Source organism: Sciurus vulgaris (assembly GCF_902686455.1).
Source record: "Sciurus vulgaris genome assembly, chromosome: 10".
NCBI classification, from domain to species: Eukaryota; Metazoa; Chordata; class Mammalia; order Rodentia; family Sciuridae; genus Sciurus; species Sciurus vulgaris.
The window spans coordinates 101,842,207-101,856,863 of record NC_136470.1 but is presented as its reverse complement, the minus strand read 5'-3'; the positions used below and the strand labels follow the sequence as shown (position 1 = coordinate 101,856,863).

The window sequence follows — 14,657 nt, the reverse complement described above, 5'->3', positions numbered from 1 at the left end:
CATACACACACAAAATATCTGAATTTCCTAGTTGAAGAAACTCAGCACCAGAGTACAGATGTCCAAAAAATATTCACAGGTACACTCAGGATATCAATAAACATAAACCATGCAGGAGGACAGTCTGAGGCACTGGCCTTGGTAAAAAATTACCTTTCTTATCTAGTCAGTTTTTCTGAAGGTAGGCATCAAATGGATTTTAATTCCTGGTTTTTATAGCCTATGAACAACCCATAAATTCTTAGGAGAGGGAGTGAGGATCCCCCTTCCTCCTTTACCCTAAGAATGGTCAGAAGCAGATACCAGAGCATACAAGTGAGCCAAAGGCTGTACTGAATGGGATCCATACGATATAGGGAAAGTCAGCTCGCTAATTCTTCTGATCATTTCCAGGTGATCAAATATTCTTTCCAGGGAGTCAACTGATGTCAAATTCTGATATCATTTGGGAGAAGGTATTGGAAAGAAGAAAATCACTATTTTCACAAATTTTAAAACAAGGAATGGGATGAACTTCCTTTCTGCTTTTAGAACCCTAAAGATTGAATAATTCCTTATACCCAGCAGTGCAAATGGGGAGAACCAGCACTGGAAACCTGATAGATTTCTGGCACCCACTGGGTGGTCCACAGGATGAAATAATCCATCATGATTTCCCTGACTGAGTTTTAAGTCAGGAATTCAAATTAAGTTAATGGCACATCAAAACACAGACAAATGTCAGCTGAGATCAGCACACAGGCAGGTTGTTTTGGCTCAAATTGTATTTTGTGTTCTTTTAAAGAAATCTTTACAAGGGAGGGTGGAGAAGTATAGAAGTTCATTGGATTAGACAAAGGGAAATGAAGGGAAGGGAGGGGGACGGAATGGGAAAGGCAGTGGAATGGATCGGACATGACTTTCCTATGCTCGTATATGAAAACAGGACTCATGTGACTCCACATCATGTTCAATCACAAGAATGGGATTGAAATTGTAATGGGTTGCACTTCTTGTATGAATATGTCAAAATATACCCTACTGTCATGTATATGTAAAAACAACAAATAAAAAAAACCTTTTTACCTACCTCAAGTTATAGGTATATTATTCTATGTTTTCTCATAAGAACTTTAGTTTTTTCACCCTTCTCTTTTATATTTATTGGAATAAGCTTTTAAATATGGTATAAAGCAGGTGTTAATCTTATGTTTACATATGAGTTGTCAACTTTTGCTCATAAGAGTATTTATTTTTTATCCATAGCAGCATTAGCCTTGCCATAAATATGGTGTTCACGTGATGTGGGCCTATTCAAGGAATTTTCTTCTTCTTCTCCCTTTTGGTACTGGGGATTGAACTCAGAGATGCTTAACCACTGAGCTACACCCCCAGAACTCTTTATTTTTTAATTTGAGACACAGTTTTGCTAAGTTGTTGAGGCTGACCTTGAACTTACAATCCTCCTGCCTGAGCCTCCTGAGTTGCTGGGATTCTAACGTGTGCTACCGTGTTTGGCTATTCAAGAAGCCTTGATTCTGTGCCTTTGGCCACTGTCTTATCTACAACAATATCACTTTGTCTTAATTACTTAGTTGTTTTATAAGAAATTCTGATAACTGGGAGCCTAAGTCCTCCACCTTTGTTTTTCTTCTTCAGGATTACTTTGGTTTTTCTGGGCCTGTGATATTTCCATATAATTTCTAAAACCCAAATCATCACTGTCCACAAACATACCTACAGAAATTTCAATTGGGAGTTCAAAGAAAACAAGATAAAACCAGGAAGAAATGACATCTTTATCATATCAAGTCTCTGATATGTTAAATGGCATACAACTCCATTTATTAAGATCTTTATAAACCTCTCTCAGGATCATTCAGTAGGTTTTAGAGTAGATGTCATTCACTTCTTTCTGCATATTTCTATATACTTGATTTTTTATGCTATTGTCAATGCAGTCATTTTAAAATTTCATTTCTATTTGTATTTTGCTTAATTTGGTTTGCATTTAAGGCCCAGTCATTATCTATTTACATTTTCCTCCCTTTGTAATGCTCATCCATCTGCAATGCATAATCTATCTCTAAAGGCATATCTTGGACACATACTGAAAACAATTTTAACTTTTGTTCCCTTAAAATTAAGAAGAGTGAGCTTATAAATAAATGATGATCGTCAGGCGAATCTAGTAAGAATGCTCAGTAGACATATAATCACCTCCATATTAGTAGCAAGAGAAAAATTAAACTACTCTGAGTGAACTGCAATATGCCCAATTACCTTCTTCTCCCCAAACTGAGTGCAGTAAATATGAGAGGATTTTCTTTACCGCCTGATTGTGAGATGTGGGTAAAATTGGTCTAACAAGCACAGTCCTATCTAACTCTTTTGATGGCTTTAGGTAATTAGTCCTCAAAGATTCTTTTAAAAGTAAAATCAGTTAAATTAGCTTTCATGTAAAAATTACTAAAATCACATAATCCTTAAACACTTTGTGTAAATGGATATCTTAAACAACCCCATCTTAAAACAACCCACTTCCTAAATCTATCTTTATAGATACACTACCTTTATGATAAAAAATCAGATTTCTAATTAGAAACATCATTGAAAAGTGAATCCCTGGTTAAGGGAAATCAGCTGAATTCAACTGCCAAATGACAGTGCACATGGCCTGTCCGAACGGCTCAGGCCCATCAGAGCAGAACAGCACGCCAAGCCACCATCCCCACCAGAAGGTAGAATAATCTTTAAGGAGGGAGGCAGAGATGCCAGGCTGGCCAATCGCACTAGAAGGCCAGAACGAAGCCCAACATCCCCCAATATATCCTATTCTGCTTGATGACATTGGTAAGTAGTTTGGTCCCCACTTGTCACCTACCCGCAAGATCTCCCTGCAGATGTATGCGATCCACTCTTCTTTCAGTGTGTTACCTTTTGTGTTCTTGATCAGGTCAGTGACAGAGCCAGCGCCACAGAACTCCATCACCAACTGGCAAAGGAAGCAAACAAGCCAGTGTTATCGTTATACTTCACAGCATCTACCAGGTGGGGTTAAAAAAGCAGAGATGTCCTAGTTGGCTGTTTGGGAATGCCAATCCTGCGAAGAAAATGTGATGCTAAAACATAAATGTTTGTCTTAATTTCATTCTAAAATGATAGATTGTTTTTAAAATTTTCAACCTATAAGTTAACAGTTGGAAATTGAGGGAAATCTCCATATTCTAAGTTTTTATTTTATTTTTTTAACAGGATCAGGTAGGTGGCTCTGAATGGGTTGAGATTATCTGTGCTTCTCTCCAGCAGAACACCATCTTTCCTACAAAAGCAGGACCATTCCCCATCTGAAGACCTATGGCTCTGCAGGCAGTCCAAAGTTAGGACAACAGAAGTGCACACTGTTTATGTTATTGGTTTGTAAGTGGCATTGTAAGCTGTCAGAGTGGGGACTATCTGTTTTTAATTAACTTCAGTAAATGCTCCCAGGAGGATGGACACATCAAATAAATTCAATAAACAATAAACTCTAATTTAGCACCTTTCATCCAAAAAGCTCCAAGCACTCTATAAATATAAACTCAATTACAGTACTCAGCAACTTTATAAAATAGGCAGAAAATAAACATTGCCCTTACTTAACAGCAAAATAGAACCTAGGAGAGGAAAAGGAATCTATGTGCTTTCACATCCATTTTCTAGGCTTAGAAAGGAAACACCCATTTCCATTTTTCTCCTTCTTCAAATGCAGTTCTCAACAGTCATTTTCTTAGATATTTATATTACTTTTTGTAATTATATAAAAAATTTAGAATAATTAGTAATCAATTCCTGACATGAAAACAAAGACAGAACTAAAACAGAGACATGATAAAATCACATTGATGGTTTTGGCTTTGTCTAGATGTGTATGTCTGATATCAGCACTATGTCTCTAGGACCTACAAGATACCTACCAGGGTGAAAAATCTGCAGGAAGGAATCATGTTTTCTTTTTGTCTGTGTGCCTAATAGAAACTCAATAAAAAGTTATGAAATGTATTTCATAAGTGAGTTTTCCAATGCCTGTTCTGACTTATGATTCCAAAAAGACTGAGTTCCTTATAAAGCCCTCCCATCTTCTCCAAAGGACCAGCAGAAGTTTCAAGGTTTATAAGAGGCTTTTACAGGGAAATGCTACAACAGACGACATTCCAACCAGAATAAGTTGGAAATTTTCCATAAGTTACAGCGAGGAAGATATCAAAGACCAAAGGTTCATGGTCAAAAAGGACACACGAAGCAACTTGAGAAGACTCCTAGTGGCCAAAGATAGGATAGCATTGACAAGAATAATAATGGTCATGTCTAGAAACATATTAAATATGCTTAATTAAATGCATTAATAAAGCATTTTCTCAAGAACAAAACTGGCACTATTAGAAGAAAATAACAAACCAACTTATTATTTTGAGAACTTGTTAAGGGGTGGGGACTCAGGTTTATTCGGTATTTCTTATACTAATTTTACCACTGGATAGTTAAATAATAAAACATGGAAAACTTTTACTCATGAAAGCATTCCACCTAACAAATGATGAGGACATAATAGAACTACGATGTCATTATTTGTACTTCTTAATGGACTAACAGACTTAGGTAGTGATTATCAGTTGTTGCTAACATTAATAAGTAAGAAATAACTAAGATTTGCTTCTTGATAGAACAACAAAGCATCACCTAAGAGGTAGTCTTGTCAAAAACAAAAACCTGAACCTGCTCAGGCCTCTAGTTCTATCCACCCACAACTTACAGGAAATCAGCTAAGTCTAGACTAGGAAACCTGTCTAGACAAATTGTTTCTTCGACAAATGAGTTGCAAAGGGAAAGAAAAGAGAGGTGGAAGGGAAACTTGTAGATATAAAATGGTTTTTAAATCAACAAATTGCAATGGATACATCTTATTTGGGCACTGATTTCTAAAAAGAGCTAAAAACATGTCTGAGATTATTACTGCTTTGAGTACAGACTTAGATATTTGATAATGCTAAGGAAATAAGATTAGTATTTTTAAAAGTGTGATAATGGTTCTGTTGTTAGTAAAAAATGTTCTTACCTTTTAAAGAAATATGCAGAAATATTAGTGGATAGAAGTAATGATGGTGCGACATCTGGATTTCACATGCAGAACAATGATTTCAGGCCATTACCTTCTACCATATGCAAAAAAATTAAACTCAAAATGGGTCAAAGACCTAAATTCTGTTTGTTTGTTTTTGGCACTGGAGACCTAAATGTAAGAGCTAAAACTATTAAACTTTTAAGAGAAAAAAAATCACAGGGATAAATCTTCATGACCTTTCTTCTTGAATCCTTTCAATGAATTTTCTTGAAACCCTTCAATGGTTTCTTAGATATGGCAATAGATTCACTAGTAACAAAAGAAAAATAGGATTGATTTCATCAAAATTATCAATTTTGGGCATTAAAGGATACTTTATTAAGAAAGTGAAGGGATAACCCACAGAATATAAATATATTAACAAATCATTTATCCGATAAGGGCCTAGTATTCAGAATACATAAAGAACTTTTACAACTCAACAATGAGAAAGTAGGAAATTCAATTTAAAAATGGGCAGAAGACTTAAATAGACATCTCTCCAAAGAAAGATAACTAAAAAATGGCTAATAATAATCACATGAAAAGCTGTTCAACATTAGTCGTAAGGAAAATACACATTGAAACCATGATGAAGTGTCACTTTAGACCCATGAGGATGACTACAATTTTAAAAAAATGTAGAGAAATTGGAATCCTCATACATTGCTGAAAGCAGTGTAAAATGGTGCAGACACTGTGGCCAAGAGTTCATGAGATCCTCAGTGAGTTGAACACAGAAATGTTAGAGAACTCAGGAAATCCAGTTTTAGATGTATACCCAAAACACTGAAAGCAGATGTTCCCAAAAAAACAAAACCCTGAAGAACATTCGAAGCAGTGCTATTCACGATAGACAAAAGATGGAAATAACCAAAATATCCATTAATATCCATTAACAGATGGACAAACAAAAATTGGTATATCCATGCAATGGGTGAAGTATCAATGTAGGATACACCATGGATGAATCAAGAAAACATTATGCTAATTGAATGCAGTCTTTTTTCTAAAAGGCCTTATATGTATGATTCCACTTATATGAAATATTCCAAACAGGCATATCCATGCAGAGAGAAAGCAGATTAGTGGTCTCTAGGGATTGGGCAGGGCAAGCAGGAATGACTGCTTAATGACAACAATTTTCTTTTGGGTAGATGGAAAACTCTGGAACCAGATAGTGACAAATTATTCAACATTGTGAATGTACTGAATGCCACTAAATTATACATTTTAAAATGACTAAAATTTAGGGCTGGGGATATAGCTCAGTTGGTAGAGTGCTTGCCTCACATGCACAAGGCCCTGGGTTCAATCCCCAGCAACACACACATACACATGATTAAAATTTAGGTAAATATGGTATTATGTGTATTTTATCAGAATTTTTTTTAAATTTATAAATATGTTTCAAAATAATCCTAGAAGGGGAAAAACTGATGGGCTTGTCAATGGAGTGGGATTAGCCACTGTTTGAAGTGTTAATCATACTGCTCTAGATGTGTGATTTTGGGGGATCTTCCTAATACCAAGTTAAAGAAAAACCATTATGTAGCTGCCCATAGTTCAATGCCAACAGAATGGACCAAAGAAATATCCTTGTGTGGAATGGAAATATTTTCTCAAGTGAAGAAAACACACTTGTGCCTTTTCTTGAAATCCCATTCTGAAAAACAAAGTGACCAGATCTTTTATGAATGTGTCCGCTGCTCCTGGATCAGCTGGAGAAACTGTCCTAGCACTGAGCTGCATTAGGCCACATAATTGTGGTTCCCAAGGAAGCAGTGGAAGCCCAAAGACTCCAGTCTTTCAAAATTAGATTGGACAAAATACTTTCAAATCTTCAGTAGGAAACAATCCTACTCCAGCCAGGCACTAATGTCAGTGATTTCTGTAATTTGGTTCTCCATTCAGCTCCAGCTGAAGGCTGCCGAATTCTTTTCATCTCACGGTGGAACAAAATGATTGTTAAATTATGTAATGGGATTTTTTTTTTTTTTTTTTAAAGAAAGAAAGAAACCAGCACTTGGTAGCAATGGGTTCCTGCAGCCACACAGCAATACTGATAATTACCACCACCACACAGTGGGGACCCTCCCTCCCCACAAGCAACCTCATCACATTAATAAACAGAGACAGGGCTCAACACGCCAAGCCCAGCAGTGAAAAGTCAATAACTTCACATCTCACAAGGAAGACATGATGGATCATTAATATTTTCCTGAAAGAAAGTTCTCAAAGAGTTGATGCTGGAACAAAAATACTTGTTAACATTTGATGAGAATTTACCATGTGCCAAGCACTGGGTGAAATGATTTACAACTTAGTCATTAACCAAACTGTTGTCTTGCTATTCTCCTTCTCTCAATTCCTTCCTTTATTTAGAAGTAGACATTAGTTACGGTCTACAGCATTATACTATATAATCATTAAGCAACTAGCACAGTGTTAATACATCTATTTCCTAAATTATCAGCTTTGTGATTTGGGGCAGGTTCCCTAACCACCCTGGGCTCAGAAACATCCCTTCTGAGCATCACCGTTATGCTAAAATACAAAATAAAAGCATCACCTTTATAAGTTTGATGTGAAAATTCCTTGAGTCTATCAATATAATATTTCTCTTGGCCAGAAATCTCAAAATATATCGATTATTTTTTCATTTTTTCTTTTGTTTGCATTATAAAAGTCAATAAGGGCCAAGCACGGTGGCGCATGGCTGTAATCCCAATGGCTCAGGAGGCTAAGGCAGGAGGATCACAAGTTCAAAGCCAGCCTCAGCAATGGTGAGACACTAAGCCACTCAGTGAGACCCTCTCTCTAAATAAAATAGAAAATAGGGCTAGGGATATGGCTCAGTGGTCAAGTATCCCTGAGTTCAATCCCCGGTAATCCCCCTGAACACCCCCACACACACACCAAGAAAAAAAAAAAGCAATAAGGAGGAGTTTCTGACTTGGAGGGTAACATCAATAGGTCCTTGAGGCCCACTTTATTTGGACTGGTGAGGACAGAGTGAAAGATGCTGAAAGCGTGTCAGGCACATATGTTCCCAAAACTTCCATTAAGAAAAGAGTACTAAGGACACATGTCATTGTTTTAAAAGTTTGTATCCCAGCAAGAAGACACAGTGGTGTATCCCACGACAGTGGATCTTTCTCTTTGGGAGGTGGTGGTGATGGAAGTTGGAGAAGGAGAGATGAAGATACTCTTACATTTGAAACTCTCATTCCATACCACCTACATAAATAATTGGTCAGAAACAAACGGGTGCCATTGGGATTGGGAAAGAAGGAAGGTAAAGTTGAAGGTGGGAGAGAAACATGCTCAGGCATGCTGGGTCTGGCCTGGAGGATGTGGGCTAAACAGAGCACAGTGAAGCAGCAGCAAATCACCAGAAACGAGGATTCCTGCCTGGCTTGGACAGGAATAGTTATTCCTATATAAATAAAAAGAGACTAAATTTTTGAAATAGAGTTTTGACATATTTCACAATTTTCATGGTTGGTTGTTACATATTTTTGTCAACTGTCTTATATTTCTGGCAAGTGTGAGATTTTCTCTCAGAGGTTGGGAGGCACTTATTATGCCCTCCTGTGTGCCCCTACACCCGGGACAACACTTGATGAGGGGGCTCCAGGCTCAGCTGATCCCAGAGGAGTTTCAGAAGCACCAGGTCAGGCCTGAACGCACCTCCTCCCGAGGCACAGACAAGAGCCTGCGGAACAGAACCACCAGATGAGGTCATTTCTAGCCTTCCCTTTCCAACCCCGGAAACCTCTGAAAAAACTTAAAAAGGTTAATTCTCAGAAAGCAGGGTGATTTCTGAGGTCCCTAACGGATTCACTCACTTTCTAGTTAATTGGTTTTTAGTTCCTGAACGAAAAACAAGACCTTAAGATAGTATTTTAAAACAGCATGTACTAACCCAGAATACAGCAACAGGAACTCATTACCCGTCCCATGTCACTAGTCAGTCGCCCACAGAATAAATGACTAATAAAGATCCCTTCTTTTTAATAGTAAAAGGAGAGATAGCAGCAAGAAGTGAGGAAGAGGAGAAGGCAGATGAAGGGCTTTCTAAAATGAACCAAGCAGGTGAAGAGACACCCTGAGAAAGGATGGGAAAATGTGTGGTGCACACCTGTAATCCCAGTGGTTCAGGATGATCACATATTCAAGGCCAGACTCAGCAACTTAGTGAAACTCCACCTCAAATTAAAAAAATAAAAAGGGCTGGGAATGTGACTCAGTGGTTAAATGTCCCTGAGTTTAATCCCTGGTGCCATTAGAAAAAAAAAAAAGGATAGGAAAGACATTTCCAAGGATTCACAACTCTGCAAAATGATTAGGGTATTGATCTTGAAAGTCCAGAAACAGAAGTGAGGCACAAGATATTTTTTTATCTTGTGTGGTTGGAAACAGCCATGGATCTCATCTGCATGACTTATGAAGGTGTAAACCAAACCCACATTCTGTAACTTTGTTAGAGAAGAGCTACTTCATTCACCAAAAGTTGTCTAAATCTCACAATATAAAAGATGTGAACAAAGAAACACAAAATACAAATCAAAAATTAGTTGGTATATATATGAATACATTTATCATTCAACTGACTGACTGAAGTAAAGTAAAACTGTTCAGCATTTCAAATTTGAAAAGTAACTTCAACAGCCTTTTGCATTCATTTTTAAATTAGCATGTATGGAGGGGGCTCTTTTGGTTCCTGTATTTTATATTTAGACTTGAAAAGAGAATGCTTGAAGTACAAATTCTAAGTTTTCCAAATATAAGAAAATGAGTTCCAAGGTTGGGAAGTGTCTCAAACTTGGTCAATAAGTCTTCTGGACAATGAACAACTTTATACTTTGAGAATGACAAAGGCACTTTGAATATACTGAGGCTACTGGTATTTTTAGCAACCAGAAGCCCGCCCAAAGGGCAGCCTCCCACACATGCTCAACAGTCGCCCATGTCTGAGCAGACAGACAGCTCAGACTCAGCATGAGAGCATTCAAGGAAACACTGGAGAAATTAGCTATGCTCAGACTCAAATTTCACAGTAGACATGCAAGATCTTCTGCAGAATTGTTCTTAGTAGGGGTAATTCATTAATGTCCATTCTGTCCACAGACCCAATTGTAGAAACTAACCTTAAGGAAGTAAGAAATAGTACAACTCCGCATCTCAGAATGTTACATCCAAATAGAAGAATTTGGGATGAGAATGAAGGAGCAAGTTTTCAGACAGGTTAAAAATAGAAAAAAGAGAAGCCAGGCGTGGTGGCACACACCTCCTATAATCCCAGAGACTCGGGAGACCGAGTTAGGAGGATTGCAAGTTCAAAACCAGCCTCAGCAACTTAATGAGGCCTCAAGCAACTTAGTGAGACTTTGTCTCAAAATAAAAAGAGCTGGGCGGGCTGGGGTTGTGGCTCAGTGGTAGAGCACTTGCCTAGCACGTGTGAGGCCCTGGATTCGATTCTCAGCACCACATATAAATAAATGAATAAAAATAAAGGTCTATCAACATCTAAAAATATATGTATATAAAAAAAAGAGCTGGGGATGTAGCTCAGTGGTTGAGCACCCCTGGGTTCAATTCCTGGAACTTAAAAAAAGAAAAAAAGGAAAAGAGAAATACTAGCCTTAGAGCATTTAGGAACAAGCATGTTGGTAGTGAATACTTTTGAGGTGTGCTCAGTATAAATAGGAACACAGGCTCAAAATGAACCTAAAAAAGAAACCAGAAGGTTTGCAAAGTAACTTTAGACATACATAAAGTCCTTCTGCTAAGATAAAAAACAGTTTAAACACAATTCTTCTTTGGGGTAGAAATAGAAATTGGTTTCACATTCTTGTCAAAAAATCATCCATTAATTTAGGTGTGGTTTAAGATCTGTGTTGCTATCTGAGCATCTTATATTCTTTCTCTGTAAGTCACACAGTGGGGTGATTGTGACACCTGGCAGATTGTTTATTATTATTCTCCCTACCACTTCAGGCACTCCTCTATTGACCAAATTCAACCTTTAAAAATCTTCTCCTCACAAATAATGAGATTCAAACACTTCTCCAGATGAGTGATCTAGCTCCTACCTATGAAAGGAGTTTTTCACTCATAAAAGAGAAGATTACTGATTAAAACAATTATAAAAAGAAGACAGTTTCATTTCTGATACATAGAACTAAGAGAAAATTTAACTATACAAAGGCTCAGCCACAGGTGGCTGAATTTTTAATAGTGTTATCTGTAGCAATTTACATTTAAATCTTAAAACAATCAAAAATGAAGTAGGCATGGTTTTTGCCAAGCCTAGATGCCACAGCAATTTAAATCTATAACAGATTTAAGTTTGGGGAGTATGGCCAATGGCAATGCAGATTCTAGAAAGGGTCTCTCATTGGGCGTGACATGAGTTCACCTCTTAGTTCATCTCGGTGGCTTATTCTGGATGATCTTACACAGGGCCTGGACAAGTAATGCAAGCATATGAGACTGACTATCAATGGGAGACAAGAGAGTGATGGGGCCTCTGGTACAAAGAGAGGTGGCATGTGTCCTCCCAACAGCTGACAGACTGTTCTAACATATTGCTGCTATTTGGGATTTCAGGCCCAATATTTTTAGATCATTTGATTTTTCAAACTTTTCAAGAAATCCAGACTTTTGTGTGAAACAGCTCAATTTTTCTAATGTTGGCGTAATTAAAACGCTACTACCTTATGTGAACCAAACTCAACATATTTAGCTTCAGTACTTGTCAGTTTGCAAACTCAGACCTAGTCCACCATTATCATTTTTATAAGGTAAAAATCAAATGCCAGAGACACTTGACTCTACCAAAGCTAGAATACTGGTCCCTGGATTCTCAGGTCAGGTTGCAGTTAACTACTAGAACATTCCTCAAAAGCATACAATATAATTTCCTGACTCCTAGTTCTGCAAGTCTGCAGCATTACAATATAGTTAAAGGCATACTGAGCCATTACATTACAACAATCTGCTATATTACTTGAACACTGTGTATTTTGGAAGCTAATCAGAAATGTATTTCTAAGATATTCTGGCCTGTGATTATTATGGTAGCATCAAAAGAGATGGCAAAATATGGGAGATTTTGTGCTCACATTGTAGAGAAATTAGTCCATTTAATGGATAGTACTTCTCACTCCTGCTATCTGACGGCATACAGCAAAACAGGACAGCCTCTCTGCCCTGCAGAATGAGATGGTAATGTTGTATGTCAGAGTTCGACTTGTTTCCCAGAGATCAGAATCTTTATTGAAAGAGCTCCCTTTTTTGATTTCCGGATCAGGCCCGGAGCAGTTGATAAAGGAGAATCACTTGGCCATTATCAGAAGTAGTTGTGTTTCTACAAAGAGTGGTACTAAACAAGAGTTTATCTCCACAATGAGACTGATAGAATTCACACCGATTATATTTCAATCAGACACCCTGGAACAGCACATATATTGTCTGGGGAAATATTGTAAACCTCTGTCCCCTGGTCACAGCCAAAGAAATATTTGGGGAGTATTTCATATAGACTGAACACAGGAAATAAATGTTAGAGAGTGCAGTTCTTGGTAGCATAAACTATGTCTCTATATGATCCATAATAATATTTTTACATCAGTATAATCCTAACAAAATGCCAAGAGTCCAAAGAGTCAACTAACTGTGACCTTTGCAATTATTTGATGAAAGATTCCCAAAAGGTTTAATGTAATTCTCAAAATGTATTTCTTAGATTATATAGCAGTTTTATTAGTAGCAGCTAATAGATCCTACTACCCTCTTTGAAAGGCAGGGAAATTGAGGAATGAAGATTAAGAGTGAAGTTAAAACAAGTTTATTTATACAAAAAGCTTCAATCCCATGTGGAACTCCAATCTCTGATATCAAAACCATCTTTCATGACTGAAAAGAGAAACATGTAGGGTCTAAGGGCTTGATTCTGGCATCAGACAGCCTAGGGTTAGCTGCACACTGGCTCCATCCTTGACAAGTTCTTTGCTTGGCCAATGTTCCTAACTTCTCTGGGCCTCATTTCTTCATTTGTAAAGTGGAGATAATAATCACCCACTTGTACAGCGGCTATAAAGATCTAATGAAATAATATGACAATGTTAGCAAACATAGCCATTGGCACATTGATAAGAAGGTGACAAATATTACTTATCACTGTACACAGTAGCAAAAGACCCAAATTCAGTGAGTTCTGACTTGTAATAATGCACACTATTATATTTTGTAGTCAAATTTCCACCAATATTATAAGCTAATATCAATTTCCTATTATGTTTCTATACTGCCTTTGTGATTTCAAAATTCTTCCTTCGTCTGTTATCACACAGAAGTGCAACCAGGAAAAGAAAGGATTTTCTTGTCCCTGTGAGGGCTTTCCTAGCTTTTATCTCATCCTCAGTGATACAGAACTACTGGACAATTGCTAACAGAGATGGTCACAACAGTCATTTGCATGATCCTGAGTCTGACAAGTGCTAGGCCCTCTGTCTTCCAAACCAGCAGAATGTGGGGTTTAAAAGTGTCACATGGTGACACCTGGGTTTAATTACAGGTTGGGAAAACAGATGTGAAAGCAGGACTTCTCCCCACGTGGTCCAGTTCAGAAGTGCTCGCTACTTGTAGGTCTCCCTTTACCAAGTTGAGGAAGAGGATTAGCTTACTCAGTCTCCACACTGGTCTCTTTGCTTCTACCCTTGCCCCCATTCAGCCTGTTCACAACCCAGCAACCAAAATCTCCCTTCATTTTGTGGGTCAGATCCCATCAGTTCACCTTTAAAGCCTTCCAAGGGCTCCCCTGCTTCATAGAGAGTAAAAGCTGAGATCTTTCCAGTGTCCTTGTATGGCCCGGCATAATCTAGCCCCAGGTTTCTGTCCCACATCTCTCCCTTCCACTCACTCAGTCTCAGCAGTGGCCTCATTATTCCCAGAAAGCAGCAGGAATGCCCTTCCTCAAGTGAACTGCAACAGGGCTCACCCTGACCTCTCTATGCACCACTGCCACTTACTCCGTTCAGGTTGCTATATCAAAAAACCAGAGCACCTGGTACATTGATAAGCAGGTGGCTTATAAACAAAAGAAACTTGCTTCTCGCAGTTCTGGAGGCTGGAGGTCCTAGATCAGGATTGCAGCATGGTGAGGTTCTGGTGAAGGCCTTCTTCTAGTTGCAGATCACAGACTTCTTGAAAGGAAAGCATGAAAGCTCTCTGGGTCCCTCTCCTAAGGGCACTAATTCCACTCATGAGGGGTCCACCTTCATGACCCAATCACTTGCCCAAAGCTTTACCCCCTCACATGCTGGAGGAGCAGAGCAGTGGTGAAGACCTTGCCTGGCAGGCATGAGTCCCTAGGTTCCATCCCCAGCATTGCCAACAAGCCCATCCTCTGAATACATCACGCTGGGGTTCTGATTTCAACATATGAATGTGGGGGCATAAACCTTCAGGGCACTCTGCATCCCTTACTGTACTTCCCATCAACACCTCCCTGTTATGACAGGTGCTCACC

The 14,657-nt window shown here is 38.2% G+C and overlaps 1 protein-coding gene across 3 annotated transcripts in view; it reads right to left on the bottom strand.

Moving 5' to 3' along the window:
• The window catches only part of TNIK (TRAF2 and NCK interacting kinase), a 368,490-nt gene that overhangs the window by 114,632 nt on the left and 239,201 nt on the right, over window positions 1-14,657 (bottom strand). For all 3 annotated transcript variants that reach the window (XM_079155119.1, XM_079155118.1, XM_079155117.1), the window contains exon 5: window positions 2,864-2,974. In XM_079155119.1, coding sequence (XP_079011245.1) covers window positions 2,864-2,974 — 111 coding nt within the window. The remainder of the gene's footprint in view (window positions 1-2,863; window positions 2,975-14,657) is intronic.